Source organism: Vigna angularis, chromosome 3 (genome assembly GCF_016808095.1).
Source record: "Vigna angularis cultivar LongXiaoDou No.4 chromosome 3, ASM1680809v1, whole genome shotgun sequence".
NCBI lineage: Eukaryota > Viridiplantae > Streptophyta > Magnoliopsida > Fabales > Fabaceae > Vigna > Vigna angularis.
In genome coordinates, this window is record NC_068972.1 from 10,441,910 (window position 1) to 10,462,360 (window position 20,451).

The 20,451-nt window shown below is 42.0% G+C and overlaps 1 protein-coding gene and 1 long non-coding RNA gene across 20 annotated transcripts in view; one reads left to right on the forward strand and one right to left on the reverse strand.

The window, feature by feature from the left end:
- Positions 1 to 660: 660 nt before the first annotated feature.
- The window catches only part of LOC108321986 (uncharacterized), a 28,119-nt gene continuing 8,328 nt past the window's right edge, over positions 661 to 20,451 (reverse strand). For 4 of the 19 annotated variants that reach the window (XR_008247882.1, XR_008247877.1, XR_008247879.1 and 1 more), the window contains 6 exons: positions 13,630 to 13,719; positions 13,478 to 13,534; positions 13,258 to 13,373; positions 13,076 to 13,129; positions 12,600 to 12,649; positions 2,295 to 2,491 (listed from right to left, as the gene is read on the reverse strand). This is a non-coding gene — a long non-coding RNA (uncharacterized LOC108321986). Of the gene's footprint in view, positions 1,143 to 2,290; positions 2,565 to 12,599; positions 12,650 to 12,883; positions 12,988 to 13,075; positions 13,162 to 13,257; positions 13,374 to 13,477; positions 13,535 to 13,629; positions 13,720 to 20,451 lie in introns of those variants that run through there. The other 15 variants (XR_001831555.2, XR_001831550.2, XR_001831546.2 and 12 more) reach the window with 12 other exon arrangements.
- LOC108321985 (probable purple acid phosphatase 20) lies at positions 1,292 to 2,263 on the forward strand. The gene is made up of 2 exons (XM_017553917.2): positions 1,292 to 1,754; positions 1,852 to 2,263. The coding sequence occupies exons 1-2, from the start codon at positions 1,490 to 1,492 to the stop codon at positions 1,920 to 1,922; spliced, it is 336 nt and encodes a 111-aa protein (XP_017409406.1). The 5' UTR covers positions 1,292 to 1,489; the 3' UTR covers positions 1,923 to 2,263.

The window sequence follows — 20,451 nt, forward strand, 5'->3', positions numbered from 1 at the left end:
TAAAATAGAAATATAAAAGTTAACCATTATATACACAAATTATATATATGTATAAGTATTAATTTAATATTATTATCATCAATTTTATATTTATTATTATCCAACTAAATTTTAAAAAATAAAAAAATTATATTAAATTTTAATTATTATTAATTTTTTATATGATTTCGTTGAAGTGATATATTATAATTTTTATTATTATATAAAAAAGATTTAACTAAAATTTAGGAAAAGGAAATAAAAAAATATTTAAAATATTTTTAAACTCGATACTTGTTTCTTGTCATAACTTTTTTAAAAATATTTTTAATTTTATCAGTTTTGTTTTATTGATTATTTTAATAAATATTTTAGTTTTCACAAATTTTATTTGTTATTTTAATTTAAAATATATAATTATATTTTATTTATAAATATTTGATAATAAAAAAATAAAAATACATTTATTTGATAGTGAATATTTAGTAATATCGTAATTTTTTTTAAAATTTAATTAATTAATATTAAAATGTGCCATGCTTTTCCTGTGATGATGCCTACACTATGATGAATGCATGAATATATGGGTGAAAATTCATGTGAGACCCAAATACTTCTCGTTTTGTTTTAATTCCACGACATCCTTTAAGAATACACTCGCACTCAGTGAATCTGCCTGTGATGTTTATTATTTTTGAGAGGCATTTTGAAAGTTAAGAACGACCTTATGAAAGAGATGAAAAAAGATTTATTGAATAAAACAATATAATATTGTCAATTCCACTTTAAAAGCATTCCCTATCATGGAATCATTAGAATTTTTTGACTGTGCCAGAATTAACTCGCAAAGGTAACCCCTCTCCATCCATTCTGGTGAGAATAAGTGCACCACCACCAAAAGTCTTCTTTACTACATACGGACCTTCATAATTTGGAGTCCACTTGCCCCTATGATCCTTTAGTATTGGCAAAATCTTTTTTAGGACCAATTCACCTTCTTGGAATTCCCTTTGCTGGTATAGTTGCCCATGGCATGTTGCGGTCAATCTTTTTTTTCAATGAGATTGAGCTTATCAAACCGGTTTTGAACTCCATCTGCTTCTTCTAACTGGTTTCCACTAACACTTGTAGGGATGAGATTTCTAACTCGAAGTGTAGTCCTGCTTTTGTTCCATGTACCAAAGAAAAAGGTCTGATCATCCATAACAACTAAGAACACAATTTAATTTAAATATTTGAATGATTTAATTTATATACATTTATTGTAATTTTATAAAAATATAGATAATCATGTAATTTTATGCAAGTGGTTACATAGGTCTGATCGAAACACTAATTAAATTATTAGTTTATCTAAGAGAAAATTCTTAAACTAAAGTGTTGGCATAGGTTATTCTCTCATAAATTATTCTAAACAAGTTTCCTCCGACGAAGTCTTAATAATGAATGTGTTGGCAATGGGTGGATCTTTCTGTCTCAGGTACACATATCTCAAGTGGGCGAAAACAAGATGAGGATATCGTGGATCACAGACAGCCCAACTTCACCAAAGGTTTCCTACGGTCCATCTCCTTCAGCAAATGCATTATCTGTCACAGGGACTACCTCATCCTACCGTTATCTCTTTTACAAGTCCGGTGAAATTCATGACGTTGTAATTGGTCCCCTCAACCCCAACACTGTCTACTACTACCGTTTGGGTGATCCACCCTCTTCCCTAACATACAACTTCAAGACTCCACCTTCTCAACTTCCCATCAAGTTTGCAGTAGTTGGTATGCCCTCATATGTATCCTAGTGAATGAAGAATGTTAATTACACTGTGTTTTCCTTACTTACAACATGTGTAAATGTTTTCGAATGATGTCGCAGGAGATCTTGGACAAACGGATTGGACGACTTCGACCTTGCAGCATGTAGCTAAATCAAACTACGACATGTAGTCAAATGCCTTGGCATGAGGATTTTGACCAAATGGTGTTCGATGCAGCATTTGCCAATATCTGCATATTATTTTCATATTAACTTAATTAAATTTATATTTCCTTTTCAGATATCATGTCTCTTCCACCGCCCCGCAAGACTAGCTACGTTCTGTCGTCCCGAAAGAGGGATCCCCGATCGGGAGGTTCCGGTCATGGATTGACGGCCGCACAATCGAGGATGGTAACCGATCCCCCAGTGATGGTCGTGGTGGCGCAACCGGCTCCTATGGTGAACTTGGAGTCGTCTGAGGCGGCAGTTGTCCCCCCTACTGTAACACCCCTTATGGAGTGTCACTAAAAAAATAACAAATCCAAACTTTTACGCCAGTTTTTTTTATTTATTAACATAACATCGCGGAACTAAACCATCAAAAGTCTAAGCATCTTACAACATAAGGTTAAAATCTTACAAATATCAAATTCATTATTCAAAGACATAAAATTACTTAAAAACATGATAAGTTCCCCATAATATTTCCCGTAACTCTCGTTGTGCTACTTCATCTCTGTCTCATCTGCAACGCCATCTACTCCCGTACAAGTACGATCATCATAGGTGAAAACCACAACCACAACATTTCAGGGTGAGTAACGAAGAACCTAACATAGCATATAATTTCAATATCAAAATATCACAACTTAGATTTTCTTAGTCACAACCTTACATTACAACGCAATATTCAACTCATAACTTAGATCATCACCACTCAGACTATCAAAGTCACAATATTAATAACTCAGATCATTACCACTCGGACTATCAAAGTCACAATATTAATACCTCAGATCATCACCACTCAGACTAACAAGTCACAATATTACAATACATCACAGTATTAACTCACGACTCAATCGTTTACTCAAGCTTCTGTTGTTTCCTTAAATTTTTGTCGTACCAAACCTGTTTCGCAAAACAGAGCGATTCGAGTCGTCTTCCATCGCAACTTCAGACCTATCTCCCCAACTCCTAAAGGAATTACGAGTAAAAACTTCGGTTAGGCGCACCCACCGAGCACTATAATCACACGAGCCGAAGTCATTGGGCAAGACATCCAACCCTCTCTAGTCCCCACGCATGAGGAAAGGGTGACACTCGAATCTCAGTCTCTGCAGAGACTCAACACAATATCGTATCGCAATACGAACACATCGATTCGACAAAAATTCTAAGGAAATGACAGAACGCTTGCTCTCACAATTTTACCATCACAACCATCACCATCATACATAAAGTCAACTAAATTCCTTGACTAACAAATAATTAAATAACTTAATTTAATAATTTATCCTACTGCCGCACCCCTCTGAAATTACTAATTTCACACTTCCATCAACTATAACAACATTTTTAGTGCACCCCCACTTTTTACTAAATTCCCAAAAATACCTAATTTCGATACACCCCTTTTTCTCTAAACACACTCCCTTCTACGTCTATCTTTTCAAGTGGGCTCCAAGGCCATTAAATTACATTTTTCTCTCACTTCCAAGGTAGGTCCCACTTTAAGTTACTCATTTCTCACCTAAATCACTTTTTCTCTCTCTTTCTCCATTACTATTCTCTCTTTATCTTTTGTTTTTCATTTAACTACACCAAGTCCACCTCACCTCCTTCTCTCACCAAACAAAACCGTGGACCCAACTCCCATTCTTCTACTCCTTTTAATCTATTTTATATACTAAAACTACAACTTCACTCCATGCACCAATCTCATACGTAGCAACCCCTTCTTCTCACACTCCCCTTTTCTCTTCTCCCTTCTTCATTTAACACTCATGGTCCCACACTCCTTATTCACTCTTTTGTTTTATTCCCACTTCTCTTTTCTAATATTAAAACTTACTAATTCACTTTTCCTACACATACTCTGTTACGCACACCACCATCTTCAATCTTTATTTCATTTTTTTTCCTTCATTAACTCACGGCCCACACCTACTCTCACACCTTATTTCATTTTGATTTTCTCTCTTCATTTTACGTAACACACACCCCATGCATTCCTATCCTCTTTTCTTATTATTTTCTACCCATTACGTAACCCACCATTCCTTCATTTTTTTTTCTTTGCTTTCAATGGTCATTCGAAGCTTCTTCCTTCATGGTCTTTGGTCCTCTTCCAGCACCTTTCTTTTTTTTTTTTTTGCCACTTTTACATCAACCAAGTCATGCCCATCTCCATCTTCCACTTCTACTCTTCTTCCATCATGTTCTTCTTCTACCCAAGACATCAAACTTTCATTCTTCTTCATTGTTTTTCATCAAACACATGTACCCCAACTCACCAAACACCTCTTTCACTCCTCTCATTCTCATAATTCATTCTTTCCTCTTCCAACAATGGAAGAGAATTCTCAATACCCTCTTACCCACACTCTTGGTTAAAGAGTATAGATAAGTGCTCCCAACAATATATAATTCTTACAAGGTAATAAGAACCAAAATATACAAAATATACATGATTTTAAAGTGTATCCATGACACTTTTTTATACACAAACAACTCCCCAATACATCCATCATGTATACCCATTACAACAGCACCACTTTTCATAAAATATGAACATGTATAATCCATTAACTACCCCATATAGTAGAAAAACGAAAATGAACATGTGAATACCCATTCTCCATGCAACAACACATGAAACTTAAACCCAAAATAAAAATACATGCCTCAACATGTTAACTTTAATCCCAACACACAAAAAAGAAAGCATGCAACAACATTACATTGTTACCTTCTACCCATCATACACTATGTTATATCCCAAGTTAAACTCTTTACCTCAATTCCAAGCTAGCTTCCAAAGGCTCTTAGGTTCCCTTTCCTCACTAGACAACAAGCTTCCACTCCTATTGGTCTCTTACAAGAGATGTCCAAAAACTCCAAGGCTAGGGTGGCTCTTCCTTTCTCTCCCAACTTGGTTGCTCTCCAAAATCTCTTTTCCACTCTCCAAGCTTTAACCTCCCCTAAGGTCACTTTCAAGCCTCCTAAGTCTAGAAAAACATGTACCCACCCAAGGTGGAAATTAAAAAGAGCTAGGAGCCTTCTTGGTCTTAGGAGGGTTTGAACTTGAGACCAAGCACACATACCCTCCCATGCACACTCACATCAACCACTTGACCAAGCTCCATCCGCTGATATAATAGCGCAAACAATTATACTTAAACACTCTTTCAAACTTTTTCGAAAATTAATATAAAATCAATATTAATTTAATTTTGTTCCCTTCCTCAACATTATTTTTCATCATAATTTATTATACAATACCACAAAATAAAATACTTAAGATAAGAAATCATTTTATTTATACGGGTCTTACACCTACCACCGCTTTAGACAAGAAGAGAAAGTCTAAGGAAGAGAAGTCATCCTCAAAGCGAAGTCGCCAAGAGAATAGTGCCCCCCATCCTCTCCGGGCAACCTCTTCAACCCGGCCTTTAACGTGGGGGGCCGAGTGAGCTGCCACACGAGCTCTTCCCAATGAGCAGTGATTGAACCTATGTCAAAGAAGGACATCACCAAGGCTGCATTGGAAATCGCAAGCCGGGGGGCCATGCTGGTCTGGTACCTACGCAATTCGCCAATCGGCGAAACGCCAAGGATGTCCAAGCGGAGCTGGTCACCAAGAAGAAGGTCGTCAAGGACCTCCGCGCTCAACTGGAAGCTCTCACTCTCGAGAATAAAGACTGTGGGAAGCAGCAGTCTAAATTGCAAGAGGAAATGGACGAGGTACGTGGCGAGCTGAGCACGACCGCCCAACAATTGAAGGACACTCGGTCGAGGAGCGACCCGGATAGTTGAGGAAGCTGGGCGACTTAAGCTGGAGGCAAGGCAGCTGGCGGAAAGGGAGAAAGAGCTGCAGAGTAAGGTGGACCGCCTGATCGAAGAGGTGGAAAGGGCCAACGAGGCCATTGCCACTTTGAACACCAATGCTCAAATTGAGCATGAGGAGGGCTTCAATAAGGCCCTCCGTCAAGCGGCTTTTCTGTTGGGCGCAGATCCCTTGGTCGTTGATTTCGACATCGGCCAAGACGTCTATGACAAGAAGATGATGTTGGTCATTACTTCGCTGGTTAATGAGGATGTGGCAGCTGAGGAAGACATGCGTCCGGACGGGGACGATGAAGAGTGATTGAGCATTGGGGGAGTGTTTTTTGCTTTTTGTGGGGGTTATATTGGTTTTTTTACCGGCCGGTGGCCGTTCACTCCTGGTTGTAATTACAAACTTGAATTCTTATCAATGAACTTTGAAGTATTTTTTTTAAACTGTGCTTTATCGGTTGACCGTTTACTTTATCTTCCGTTTAAGATACTTTATGCTTTTTGAAAGTTATGCTGCTAAGAGGCTTTGTTGGGTTTCGACTGTTCGGTATGGGAGTTCATTTTGTGAACTTATTTTTCTTAAGTGTACTGACTCCATGATTGGATTCGTCGTTCTGCACGTCGGACGACAGGGGTTCTTTTTACGAACTAGTCGTTCGCCTCTTGATCATTTTGTTAATTCTGGATTCGGGTGGCAGTGATTCTATTTATGAACTTGTCATTCTCCACTTGTTTGGTTTATTAGCTTTTGGGTGGCAGTGGTTCTATTTATGAACTCGCCATTCACCACCCGTTCGGTTTATTAGCTTTTGGGTGGCAGTGGTTTTATTTATAAACTCGTCATTCACCACCCAATTACCAATTTTCGTGCTGGACGACAGGGGTTCTTTTTATGAACCGCCCAGTTTCTGGTTAATGCACCGATAGTTAAGTAGTACGACTAGTGAAAACCCGGAGCATTGCATTATATATCTGAAATGAAAAAGATATTATTACAAAGACAAATTCAACTAAAGTAAAATTTTAGGTGCGAGGGGTTCCACGTATTAGGGATGGTCTTACTGTTCGGGTGGGAGAGATGGTATGCTCCATTCTGAAGGTCTTCAGTTACCCTAAAGGGCCCCTCCCACTTTGCCGCAAGCTTGCCATGGGTTGGCGCTCTTCGTGCGTCTCCCGTCTTCCTCCAGACCAAGTCGCCTTCCTTGAAGCTTCGGGGTCGTACCTTAGTGTTTTATTTTCTCTCCACCATTCATCTGTAGGCTTCTGCCCTAAGGACTGCTCGGTCGCGACGTTCTTCCAGAGTATCCAGCTCTACTCTAAGTTCTTCGTCGTTGAGTAGAGGGTCTTGGGGTTGTCGCCGCAAGGAGAGTTCCCCCAATTCTACTAGTAACATGGCGTCAGTGCCGTAAGTGAGGGCGGACGGGGTGTCGTCGATGGTCCCGTGTGAGGTGCACCGGTACACCCACAAGACTTTAGGGAGTTCGTCCACCCATGCGCCTTTTTTCTCTCCCAATCTCTTTTTAAGCTTAGCCACTATTGTCTTATTTATAGCCTCTGCCTGACCGTTCGTCTTGGGATGCTCCACCAAAATCGTAACATGTTTAATCCCCAGACCTTGGTAAAACGATCCTAGCTTTCTGTCAATAAATTGCCTACCATTGTCGGTCACTACCGTTGGTGGGAGGCCGAACCGACACACTATCTTCCATACAAATTTTTGAACTTGTTGGGCCGTTATTCTCGCGAGGGCCTCGGCCTCTACCCACTTGGTGAAATAGTCGATGGCAACTAAGATGAATTTCTTCTGTGTTCGTCCGGGTGGAAAAGGTCCTACGATGTCCATTCCCCACTGGACGAACGACCATGGTGAGACTAGAGTATGCAACTTGCTTGGGGGAGCCTGGGGGATATTAGCATGGGCCTGGCATTTCCTACACTTATGAACAAAGTCCCTGGCGTCTTCCTTCATCGTTGGCCAGTTATAGCTTGCTCGGACGCAGGCCTTCAGGGTGCGGTGGCCGGTGTAAAAGTCGCATATGCCATTATGGAGTTCGTCCAACACGTACAACGCCTCCGGGCGATCCATACATTTGAGAAGAGGAGTTAAAAATCCTCTTTTGTAGAGGTTGTCCCCTATGACGACATATCTTGAAATTTTGCGGGCGTCCACTGGTCAGACCAGGCGTCTGTTGTCTTGTTCTTGCATCAATTTGCGAATTTCGTTTTACCAATCCTCCTTATCGTCCCTTCCGATAGCTAGGTATACGACTGAAGGCTTTGACAGCACCTGCCGGATTACGGTAGTTAATTGTCCATTTTCCTTCCCGCTGCTGAGCACTGTTGAGCTTCGACAGCATGTCCGCCTGGACGTTCTCTTCTCGCGAGATATGTTTAATGTCCACCTTTTCGAGCCTTTCAAGCAACGACTGGGCTTAATGGAAGTACCGGAGGAGGTGTGCATCCTTCACCTGAAATTCGCCCTTCATTTGACCTACAACAAGCTGGTAGTCTGTGCTGCAGGTCAGTCTGCGTGCCCCCAAATCGTGAGCTAGGGCAAGGCCGACTATCAGGGCCTCATATTCAGCTTGGTTATTGGACGCCTTAAACTTAAATATGAGGGAGTGTTCCAGTAGGAAGTCGTCTGACCCTTCCAGGACCACGCCCGGACGCCCTCTTGCTCTTCCGGAGGCTCCGTCGCTGTATAAATTCCATTCGCCCAGGTCGGGAGTTTGTGGTAACTCTACGGCGAAGTCGGCCAGGTGCTCACCTCTAACCGATCTTCGAAGCTCGAACCTTAATTTGAACTCTGACAACTCCACCGCCCAGCTGACCATCCACCCGGCCAGATCGGGCTTCTTCAAAATCTTGGATATGGGATGGTTTGTTCAAACCACCACGAAGTGACTTTGGAAGTAAGGGCGAAGTCTTCTGGCCGTGTTGAGGAGGGCCAGAGCCACTTTTTCCACCTGTTGGTACCGTGTTTATGGTCTTGCAATACCCGACTGACAAAGTAGACGAGTCGGAGCCCCGACTTCTCCTGTACCAGCGCAGCGCTGATTGCGGTTGGAAACACGCCCAGATAAACTTGCAGCTCCTCGCCTAGCCATGGTTTATTCATTCTTAACTTCCAAAAACGCCTGCTCGCACTCAGCATCCCAATCCCCCACGCCAGCTCCTTTCTTCATTCTTCTGACGATCAGTCTTATGCGCTCGGCAAGTTTAGGGAATGAACCTGAACAGGGAGGTAAGTCGACCCACCAGTCTCTTAATTTCTTTGAGACTGACGGGCTTTCTCATCTCTAGGATGGTCGCGCATTTGTTCGGGTTGGCCTCTATACCACGAGCAGTCAGCATGAAGCCCAAGAATTTGTCGACGACTACTCCAAAAGTACACTTAGCTGGATTCAGCCTCATGGAGTATCACCTCACTTGTCCAAAGACCTTTTCTAAATCCCTGATATGGTCGCCGTCGGACTTCGACCGTACAACCATATCGTCGATGTAAACATCCATGCAGCGGCCGATCTGTCCCGCAAAGATCTTATCCATCAGGCGCTGGTAAGTGGCCCTTGCATTTTTAAGGCCAAACTACATGACATCGTAGCAGTAATTCGCCTTCTCAATTATGAAGGTCGTTTTCTCCTGGTCCGAGGCGTACATTGGAATCCGGTTGTAGCCGGAGTAGGCATCCAGAAAGCTGAGCATATGATGGCCGAACGCCCCATCGACCAAACCATCAATACTGGGAAGTAGATGAGAATCCTTGGGTCATGCCTTGTTGAGGTCGGTGTAGTCTGTACACATTCGCCATTTTCCACTAGTTTTCTTGACCATGACGAGGTTTGCCAGCCAGGTGGTGTAGGTCACTTCTCGTATGAAACCAGCCTCCCTCAACTTGCGCACCTCTTCACTGACAGTTGCACTATTCTCCATGCCTAACCTCCTCTTCTTCTGGGCGACCGGCTTGGCTTCTTTGAACAAAGCCAGTTTTTGTGACATTACCGAGGGTTGAATTCCCGGCATGTCAGACGCTGCCCAAGCAAATAGGTCGTGATTACACCAAATTATCGCCCGTAATTCCCGCTCCACCTCCGACTCCAATCCCCCTACAATGCGAGTAGTTTGTTCTTCATCACGCCCTATCTTCACTTCGTGCAGTTCTCCAATCGACTCAATCCAATCTTCTGTATTCGTCCGGGGGTCGAGGTCAGCCATCGCCACCTCTGAATTGACCGTCCGTCGTCGCATCACCCGGGGGTGGAGCTTTAACCCCGCTGCATAGCATTCTCGGGCCATTTTTTGGTCAGCTCTAACGGTGCAGATGGTTCCTCTTTCTGATGGATACTTCATAGTTAAATGTAGGGTGGACACTATTGCTCCAAAAGCGTTTAGGCACAGCTTAAAAGGACATTGTAAGACGTGTTGGCGTCTACCAGCAGATATCGAACCTTCTTCTCGTTGCCCTCCCGTTCGGTTCCTAAACGAATACAGAGGTCAACATAGCCGCGAGTGTCCACCTGCTCTCCTGCAAATCCCATTATGTGCTCATTGTATGGCACAATAAGATCCTTCGACAGGTCCATGCGCTGAAAATTCTTCCAATACAAGATGTTGGCAAAGCTTCCCTAATCAATCAAGACCTTACTCACCCTGTGCCGGGCTATCTCCGCTGTGATTACCATGGGATCATCTTGCTTCGGGTTTGGAGCATGGAAGTCATCATCTGTGAAAGTGATCGCTGACATGGATCTCTTAGCTTTTTGCACCGAATTGACCAGCTAGAGGCCCCTAACATGACTCTTCCGTGCCGATGAGGACGACCCTCCTCCGACAAACCCTCCTTCGGCTTCTACTCCGACGTCTCTCGTTCCGGAGACGGTTACCTCCATAATGCCATGAGCACCCCCTGTCATCTTGTCTCAATGGACTCTTGCGGGGACTGCGCGGTCGTACTGAGGAGCCAACGTGGCGCTCGGTATGTTCGGTCCTAACATACTTCTTCAATTGGCCAGCCTAGATCAGCTCCTCAATTCGATCTTTGAGAGTCACACATTCTTCCGTAGTGTGACCCAAGTTTTGGTGCCACAAGCGATGTTTGTTCCCGACAGCGCCTGGCGGGGTCGGGCGCCACTTAGGCGTCTGTATGAGTTCGACACTCAATGCCTCTTGTAATATCTTAGCTCGAGGGGCGTTTAACGAGGTTTATTGCTGGAAACGCGGGCCCATGGGGGGATCCTTCGGCCTGAACCCCCCGACCTTCCCCGGCAGCCCTCCGTGGCTTTTGCCCTCCGATTTTTCCTTGGCCTCCTGAGCCTCCTTCCGGTAGGACTACTTCATCTCCTCAACCCTTATTTCAACTGCTACTCGTTCACAGAACTCTTCCAAGGTCTTCGGCGCGCACCGACAGACGCTCTCTTGAGTTGTATTGATTTAATTTCATCACTAATCCCCACTTTTTACTATGTTTAGATCATTCACATGAAGCTTGTGTGCGAATCCAAACAAACAAAGAACCATAGAAGCAAGAAGAAATGTGAAAAGAAGAACATTGAACATAAATGTTGTGGCTGGGGTGCAGCTAGCGTGCAGCTGAGCCTCATTCATCCTAGCTTTCTGTAGCTAAGGTGCAGCCGACGCGCAGCTGAGCACCAGCTCTTTGGAATGCTGCTGCTGGGGTGCAGCTGAGCGCCTGCTCTCTGGAATACTGATGCTGGGGTGCAGCTGAGTGGTGGCGACGCTGATGTGGTAAATATGGTCTGTTTAAGGCTGAAACTCGAAGGGATTTGGATTTTTTGGCACCCAGACACAATTTCTCTCATTTGGAGCTCTTGGAGGCGAGTTAGGAGCTGTGGGAACAGTCCATATTCTTCCTTGGGTCTTCTTCCTTCTTCCATTTCCACCATTGTTGTAAGCCCAAGCTCTCCACTCATGGAGAGCTAGTTTCATTGTTGTTGGGGATTGATGTCACCACTGAACTCTTATGTAAACGACTGTGTTTTGAATAATATATGCCTCTCTCATTGATTGTTAGTATTTAATTCCTTCTCTTAATGCTTGTTGTGAAGTTGTTATTCATGGCATGATTTTAGAGTTTGTTTGATATTGGGAAATGTTGGGTAACTGGATTAAACTCCTAAAGGAAATAGTATCTAGGGATTGAACTAGGACCTTTGGTTGTTTTAAATCTCAATTCTTAATGCGAAAATAATTGTTAGGTTTTCCAAGGGATTGGAGCCTAATAAGGAAGTATAGGCTCTCTCTACCAAGGGATTGAGTTTGAGTAGTTTAGTAGATTGACATTGGCATATTAATGAAGAGGAAGTGATTTTCTATACATAAGAGTAAAGTAAGTGAAATCATACCCCCAACAATACCATTCTATATCATTTCTAATCTTTCCATTTCCAAGTGTTTGAGTATCTAAGATCACTTTTATCATTTATGTTTCATGTTTACTTTAATTGCACTAAAATCCAAATTAAGGAAGCATTCTTTAGTCTAAGTTAGTTGAAAATTATAAGATTGTTTGGTGACACGAGTCTCTTGGGAAACAATATCCAGTCTTACCAGTTTTATTACTTGAAACGATTTGGTACACTTGCCAAAATCTCAACATAGCTCAAGCTTTGATGTATATTTTTAAAACCAAATCATTATCCAGAGTCAACATTAGAACATATCAATCAAAATTAATAAAGAAATCCCATTTAAACTTAAATATACAACAAATAGAACGAAACAAAAACCAAAAATAAAAAAAAAAAGCAATCAATTCAAAGTATTTCAAAATTTCAAATGCAACCTACCGTTACAAGATCTCCTAGTTCCTCACTCCATTGTCCCTTTTCCAGAAGGCCTACATTGTCCACAGGACAAAACAGTTACATAAAAATGAACTAATTACCTTAAATATAATCGCAGGAAAAAATAAAGCCCTTTATATGACTTGAATTGCTCAAAAATCCTTATCTAGGCATCAATGCCCAACTGTTCACAATATTCTTTGGCAACGTAGACAAATATAAATAAACTTAGTTATCAATCAAATATTAATAATTTGATATTATAGAAAAAAACTACAATTTCATACATGCAAAATATTCTATTGGTTGCTTCTAAGATTGACCAGCAAAAAGTCTTTCATACACTCTAATGCCCATTCTCATGATAGACTGCCAAAAATTCAACAAGTAACTGCAAGAACCGAAAAAACACTTGGTATTTTTTAAATTAACACAATGTTTCAATAGATAAACTATAAGAGCAAATGGAGCACACAAACCTGTTGTTTCAGAACATCTAGGAGAAAGAGAGTTGCTTCACGGATAAGATTTCTCTAAACATGACAAAAAGAAGGTAATATATGAACTGTCAATCAACAATATTTAAGATATTAACAAAACAAGTACCAAATAAGCTGATGAACCAAAATCAATATAATATGATAAGTAAACAAGCCTCTACCTGCTTAGAGTATATTAGAATCTTGTCAAATTCCCTTCTCTCAGCAAAAGCAACAACAATTTTAGAGAAGCTCGGGCTTTGATGTATATTTTTAAAACAAGATCATTATCCATAGTCTACATTAGAACATATCAATCAAAATTAATCAAGAATCCCATTTCAACTTAAATATAAAAAAGCAATCAATTCAAAGTTTTTCAAAATTTCAAATGCAACCTACCCTTACAAGATCTCCTAGTTCCACATTGCATTCAAGCTTGTCACTTTTACAGAAGGCCTGCATTGTCCATAGACAAAACAGTTACACAAAAATGAAATAATTACCTGGAGCTTAAATATGATCCCAGGAAAAAATACATCCTTTCATATGACCTGAATAGTGCATTTTCATACTTGAGGATCTGTCCGGAGAGTTATTTGTTAAAGGAAGAGATAGTCAGAAAAATCATCAGCCACAAAAAGCTGCAGTAAAAGGAGAGATAAGATATAAAATGATGTTAATATAACGGCCAATTAAAATACTCTAGGCCAGAACAATATCAAAGAAATTAACAAAAGAAGCATCAAATAATCTGATAAACAAAAATCAATAGAATTTGATAAATAAACAAGCCTCTACCTACTTAGAGTATATTAGAATCTTGTCAAATTCTTTTCTCTCAACAAAACCAGCAACAACTTTTGGAGTAGCTCTGGCTTTGATGTCTATTTCTAAAGTCAGATCATTGTCCACATTCTATGTTAAAACATATTAATAAAAATTAACAAACAAATCTCATTTCATGTTAAATATACAACAAATAAAATGAAAGAAAAAGCAAATAAATAAATAAAAAAGCAATCCATTCAAAGTATTTCACGAATATTCATTCAGGGTACAGGTTCTTATTCATTATTAAAACAAAAACTAGACATTTTATGGTGTTATGAAAAAACTTCGAAAGAAGGGAGCATGACTCTCTCGGTTGCACACTTGCAGGTGTATAATACAAGTATGGTCAAGGAAGAATAACTCATGAACTCAAGGCTCATGAACCAGGCATGTCCAAACAGAATTCCTTTGCATATATTAGATTATAAAACCAAAGCTAGAATTAAATGATGTTGTACTAAAACGTTCTGCGGATCCTTTTTAGTTTTCATTAAATTAAGCTACTGGTTTTAGGAGTTATCATGTTGTTCATGGATTCAAGATGAGTGAGAGCACTAGCACTGCATCTCTTAGCCGGAAAGAAGTCTAACCATCCAGTAAAAAAACAAAACCAGAAAAACTGCACTAATAACGAATAAGAATTGAAGAGAGGAGTTGGTTTCAGTGGCCTTTGTGGAATGGAAGTGAAGTGAGAGTTAGTTTCATCATTCACGTTTACTGAAAGTAAAACACCAAGGAAAAGTTGTCCCACATTTAACCTATGCTTGCTAAAAGGAAGTAAAAAAAAGGACAGAACAAGATGGGTCCAAGCACAAGAATAATAATAAAGAAGGAATAAAATACACCATTTCCAAAGTCTGCCTTAATTTGGTTCAAAGTGATAAGATAGCAGCAAACACAAAGGGGCTGTCACGTGTAGTATTTGAATGAAAAAATAAAAGTTGTATTGATTGATGCAAGTGGTGCTAACCTTGGTTCAATTTTAAATGTGTCTACCATAGCTAAGATCCATTTAAATTATGACTAGAAATGACTCTCCTACTGTGATAAAACTTAATGATCATAACTGGATATTAAAGTAATGTAAAGAATGAAAAGTCTGCAGCCTTTGTCTCCAAGGTCTGTATTAATCTAAATGGAAGAGGAATAAACAACAACTAGGAATAAAATTTGATGTACCGAAAATTTTCTTCATTCAATAACAATCCTAATACGAAAAGTAGGCTATGTTTCCATTTAACACACAAAGAAGAATCATTTGATTACTTATATCGAGAAAGTGACCAAAATTGTCCCGCATGATTCATTATCTAACTTAGTTCAAAGGATAAGCTTCTTATTTTCATTAAAGAAAAATCAGAAAAGGTAGTGAATGGTGGAAATCAAAGTTGCACCGAGAGAGAACAGACAAGCTCGTTCAAATAAAAGACCCCCACCATATATGTTAGGCCGTTATTACTGAATGAGAGAAGGAAGAGATGTTAGCCTAACTACCTAGGCAGTTAGGGAGAGCGGGAAGAAATAGTTTTGGGTCTAATTGTAGAGGGACTTTTGGGGGAGAGAATAAGAGTTTTTTCAGGAACTTGTTGTCCTGAGAGGGGGAGGTTAAGCTCTCTGTATTCGTTTCGTTGATTGAAAGTCAATACGAAGAGGTTATTCCGCATTCTGTGTTGTGTGACTTGGGTGTATAAAGCGTGTTTTCCATAGGTTCTAATTAAAGAACCTATCATTTGGTCTGACCTGCCGGATTTCAAAAAATGGCGGGAATCAGCGATAGGGAGTGAAACAGAGGGGAGACTAGATAATCTTGAGATCACCGTGGAGGGAATAAAAGAGGAGACAGCGGCTATACGACGTGACTTACAGCAAATGATGAGATTGATGAGCGGAGGGCAGAATAATCAAGACGGAGGTTTTGAAAGGAGTAGTAGCTCGGTGAATGATAACCACGAGAGACGCGATAATGGGGGTATACAACATAATTGGCGAAAGACCGGGGTTTGAGGAACAAGAACCACACGGCTGGATCAACAGGGCAGAGCGCTTCTTTGACATACAGAAGGTGCCAGAGGAGGATAAGGTGGAGCTTGCTTATATTAGTATGGAGGGTAGTGCAACTTATTGGTTCAAAATCTGGAAAGATAAAACCAAGAATCGTTCTTGGCGGGGTTTGAAGGCAGCATTGATAAATCGTTTCGGAGGGGATGTCATGGGACGGTGTATGAACAATTAGCGACTCTGCGTCAAGAAGGATCGGTGGAGGAATTTACCAGAAGCTACGAGATGTTATTGGGAAGACGCAAAGCTTGTCAGAGGAACTTTCATTAGGTTTTTTCTTGGCAGGATTACGGGATGACATTAAGGGCCAAGTACGTATTCAAGATCCCAAAGAATTAGAGGATGCGATAAGGATTGCACGTGATGTGGAGGACGCGATATCTAGAGCGAGAAGAGGAGGTTGGAACGGCATAAAGCTAAACGCCGTGGGTCCGCGAACTTCGACCACTGTTGTTCGAGGGGAGGTTGACCGATAGCCGCTGAACCGTTCTGGAGGAATGGAGGGAAGTGGGTTGAATCGAAGGGAGGTCTCATTGACGGCGAATAACAACAGAGGGGAAACAGCCGTAGGGGGCGATAATCGCAGAAGGATGGTGAGGAATTTGCCTTATCCCGAATTCCTTAAAAGACGAGAGGAGGGATGCTGTTTTCGTTGCGGGGCCCTTTCGCCCCAGGTCACCGTTGTTCGGAGAAGAGCTTGCAAGTATTGTTCTTGGGGAAAGACGAGGAGGACGAAGTGACCGAAGGAGAGAATCCAGAGGAGAAGCCCCTGGAACTATCAGCGTGTTCAGTGAAGGGGCTGACACCACCCAAGACCATGAAACTGACAGGGATGATCGGCGATAGGAGAGTAGTGGTTCTCATCGACAGTGGGACCAGCCATAATTTTGTTAGTCGAAGGGTGGCAGAGGAATTGGAGTTGCCAGTGACTGACACACCACCTTACGTAGTGAGCCTTGGGGACGAACATCGGAGAATGTCGAGGGGATGCTGCGAGAAGGTTCGAATATGCTTAGGGGAAGCTACGGTGGTGGAGGATCTGTACGTGTTCGAGCTTGGAGGCATTGATATTATATTGGGAATCGTTTGGCTGGCACAGCTTGGGGAAGTGGTAATAACCTAGAAGGAGATGTCCATGGCGTATACGGTGGAGGGTAAGAAGGTACGGATACAGGGGGACCCAACACTGTCCAGACAGCTGGTGGAACCCAAGGCTTTGTTAAAATTAGTGGATGCTGAGTCATGGGTCTTGGTGTAGGATTTGGGCCAAGTGGAGTAACAGGGGTGCGACGAGTGTGTTGGGGAATTGACAGGGGAACAGCAGGCTGACTTGAGGGCAGTGTTGCAGGTGCACTATGGGGTATTTCAGGAAAGAGAAGGTCTACCCCCGTCTCGAGAAATGGAGCACCACATCACCCTTAAAGAAGGAGTGAATCCCGTCAACGTCCGGCCCTATAGATACCCCTATTTGATGAAGGAAGAAATAGAAAAACAAGTGGCTGATATGTTGGAAGCTGGGATCATCAGGCCAAGCAAGAGCCCATACTCCAGCCCGGTGATATTGGTGAAGAAGAAAAACGGAAGCTGGCGCTTTTGTGTTGATTACCGAGCCCTGAACAAAGCAACTGTTCCCGATAAATACCCCATTCCCGTGATAGAGGAGCTATTAGACGAACTGCATGGTGCCAAATACTTCTCCAAGATCGACCTGAAGGCTGGGTATCATCAAATACGGATGGAAGAGGAGGATGTTCCTAAAACGGTGTTCCGCACACACCAAGGCCACTTTGAGTTTCTAGTGATGCCCTTTGGGCTCACTAACGCAGCTGCAACGTTCCAAAATGCGATGAATAATCTGATGCAGCCCTTCCTTTGGAGGTGTGTGCTAGTCTTCTTCGATGACATTTTAGTGTACAATCCTACGTGGAAAGATCATATGGAACAGTTGGGACAGGTGTTGCAGTTATTGGGGCAGCAGAGGTGGGTAGCTAATCAAAGCAAATGTGAATTTGGAAGGCAGCAGATTGGATATCTAGGCCACATAATATCTGGAAGGGGTGTTGAGATGGACAAGGAGAAGATCCAGGCAGTGTTGGAGTGGGGAGAACCGAAAAATCTGAAGGCCTTGAGGGGGTTTTTGGGCTTAACCGGTTACTATCAGAGGGTTGTGCAAGGATATGGGAAAATGGCCAAGCCTCTTACCGAATTGCTTAAGAAAGGGAAGTTTGAGTGGTCGGAAGCAGCCAGAACAGTGATGGAAGCACTCAAGACAGCCATTACAACAGCACCGGTATTGACTCTGCCAGATTTCAAGCAGAAGTTTCATTTGGACTGCGCGCATCGGGAGTTGGTGTGGGGGCGGTGGTCATGCAAAACAAGAAACCCATTGCTTTTTTTAGCAAAGCTCTATCGGAGGGGTCGTTAAGTAAATCCATATATGAAAAAGAGCTTATGGCCGTGGTAATGGCCATTCAACATTGGAGGCCATATCTCCTGGGACGGCGATTTGTGGTGCATACCGATCAACGTAGCTTGAAGTATTTGTTGGAACAGAGAATTACCACGCACAGTCAACAAAACTGGATAGCCAAACTCATGGGATACGACTTTGACATTGTATACAAAACAGGAAGCTCGAATAAGGTTGATGACGCCCTTTCGAGAAAGGGGGAAGGAGGTATGGATGAACTCGAGTTGCATGCTATCTCTAGACCGTATTGGCATGATTTTTGAGAAATATTGGAAGAATTAGGAGAGGATGAGGCACTCAAGAAAATAGTTGATGACCTTAAGAAGGACCTGAATTGCCACGCTTTGTATACGTTAGAGAATGACTGGCTCCACTACAAAGGAAGGATAGTGCTTTTGGCTAAATCTATTTGGATCCCCAAATTGTTAGCAGAGTTCCATGTAACAAGCACATGTGGGCATTCAGGGGTGTTTCAAACTTATAGAAGGATAGCGTAGTCATTCTATTGGGTGGGAATGAAGAACACGGTAACAGAGTTTGTGGCTGGATATGTGATATGCCAGCAGCATAAATATATGGCCGCGTCTCCCCAAGGTCTATTACAGCCCCTCCCTATTCCGCAGGCAGTGTGGAAAGAAGTGAGTATCGATTTCATCGTAAAATTGCCTAAATCTTAGAGCTTTGATGCAATATTGGTGGTTGTGGATAGATTAAGCAAATATGGCCATTTTATAGCGCTGAAACATCCCTACTCAGCGAGAATGGTAGCAGAGATTTTTGTTCAGGAGATAGTCAGGTTGCACGGCATCCCTTTGTCAATTGTAAGTGACAGGGATCCCCTATTTCTTAGTATGTTTTGGAAAGAACTCTTTAAGATGCAGGGAACCCAATTGAAAATGAGCATTGCCTACCATCCAGAAACTGATGGTCAAACGGAGGTCTTGAACCGCATTGTAGAAGGATATTTGAGGTGTTTCTGCTCCGAGCAGCCCAAAAGCTGGAAGACGATGTTACCTTGGGCGGAATACTGGTACAACACCTGTTATCAGGGGGCGGCAAGGTGCTTCCCATTCGAGATCGTGTATGGACGGCGTCCTTCGTCCTTGAGTAGGTTCGTTCCAGGGGAGACAGCAGTGGAAACGGTGGCACAAGATTTAATAACGAGAGACGAGGCTCTGAGACAATTAAAATTCCATCTACGCAGGGCCCAGGAGGTAATGTCTAATCAAGCGAATAAAAAGAGGAGAGAAGTGGATATAAAAGTAGGAGATTGGGTCTACTTAAAAATTAGACCTCATAGACAAGCTTCTACGCCCGTGCGGTTGCATCCCAAGCTAGCAGCTCGATATTATGGACCCTTCCAGGTCATTCAGCAAATTGGGAAGGTTGTTTATTGCCTACAGCTGCCAGAAACAGCCAGGATACATCCTGTCTTTCATGTTTCCCAATTAAAGAAAGCAGTGGGGGAAAAGAGAATAGAAAAGGAGCTGCCAGCTGAGCTACAGGCAGAAGGATCCAGCTATTGGCCAGTGAGGATTCTTGAGAAGAGAACAAGGCAGTAGGGGGAAGAAACAATGCAGCAAGTCTTGGTGGAGTGGCAAGACGGAGGGAGAGAGGGAGCTATGTGGGAAGACGTGAAAACCATGCAGGATCAATACCCTGAGTTCAACCTTGGGGACAAGGTTGCTGAAGGAGGGGGGAGTAATGTTAGGCCGTTATTAGTGTATGAGAGAAGGAAGAGACATTAGTTAACCTAACTGCCTAGGCAGTTAGGGAGAGCAGGAAGAAACTTGTATAAATAGTTTTAGGTCTAATTGTAGAGGGACTTTTGGGGGGAGAGAATAAGAGTTTTGTCAAGAACTTGTTGTCCTGAGAGGGGGAGGTTAAGCTCTTTGTATTCGTTTCTTTGATTGAAAGTCAATATGAAGAGGTTATTTCGCATTCTGTGTTGTGTGACTTGGGTGTATAGAGCGTGTTTTCCATAGGTTCTAGATTAAAGAACCTATCAATATAC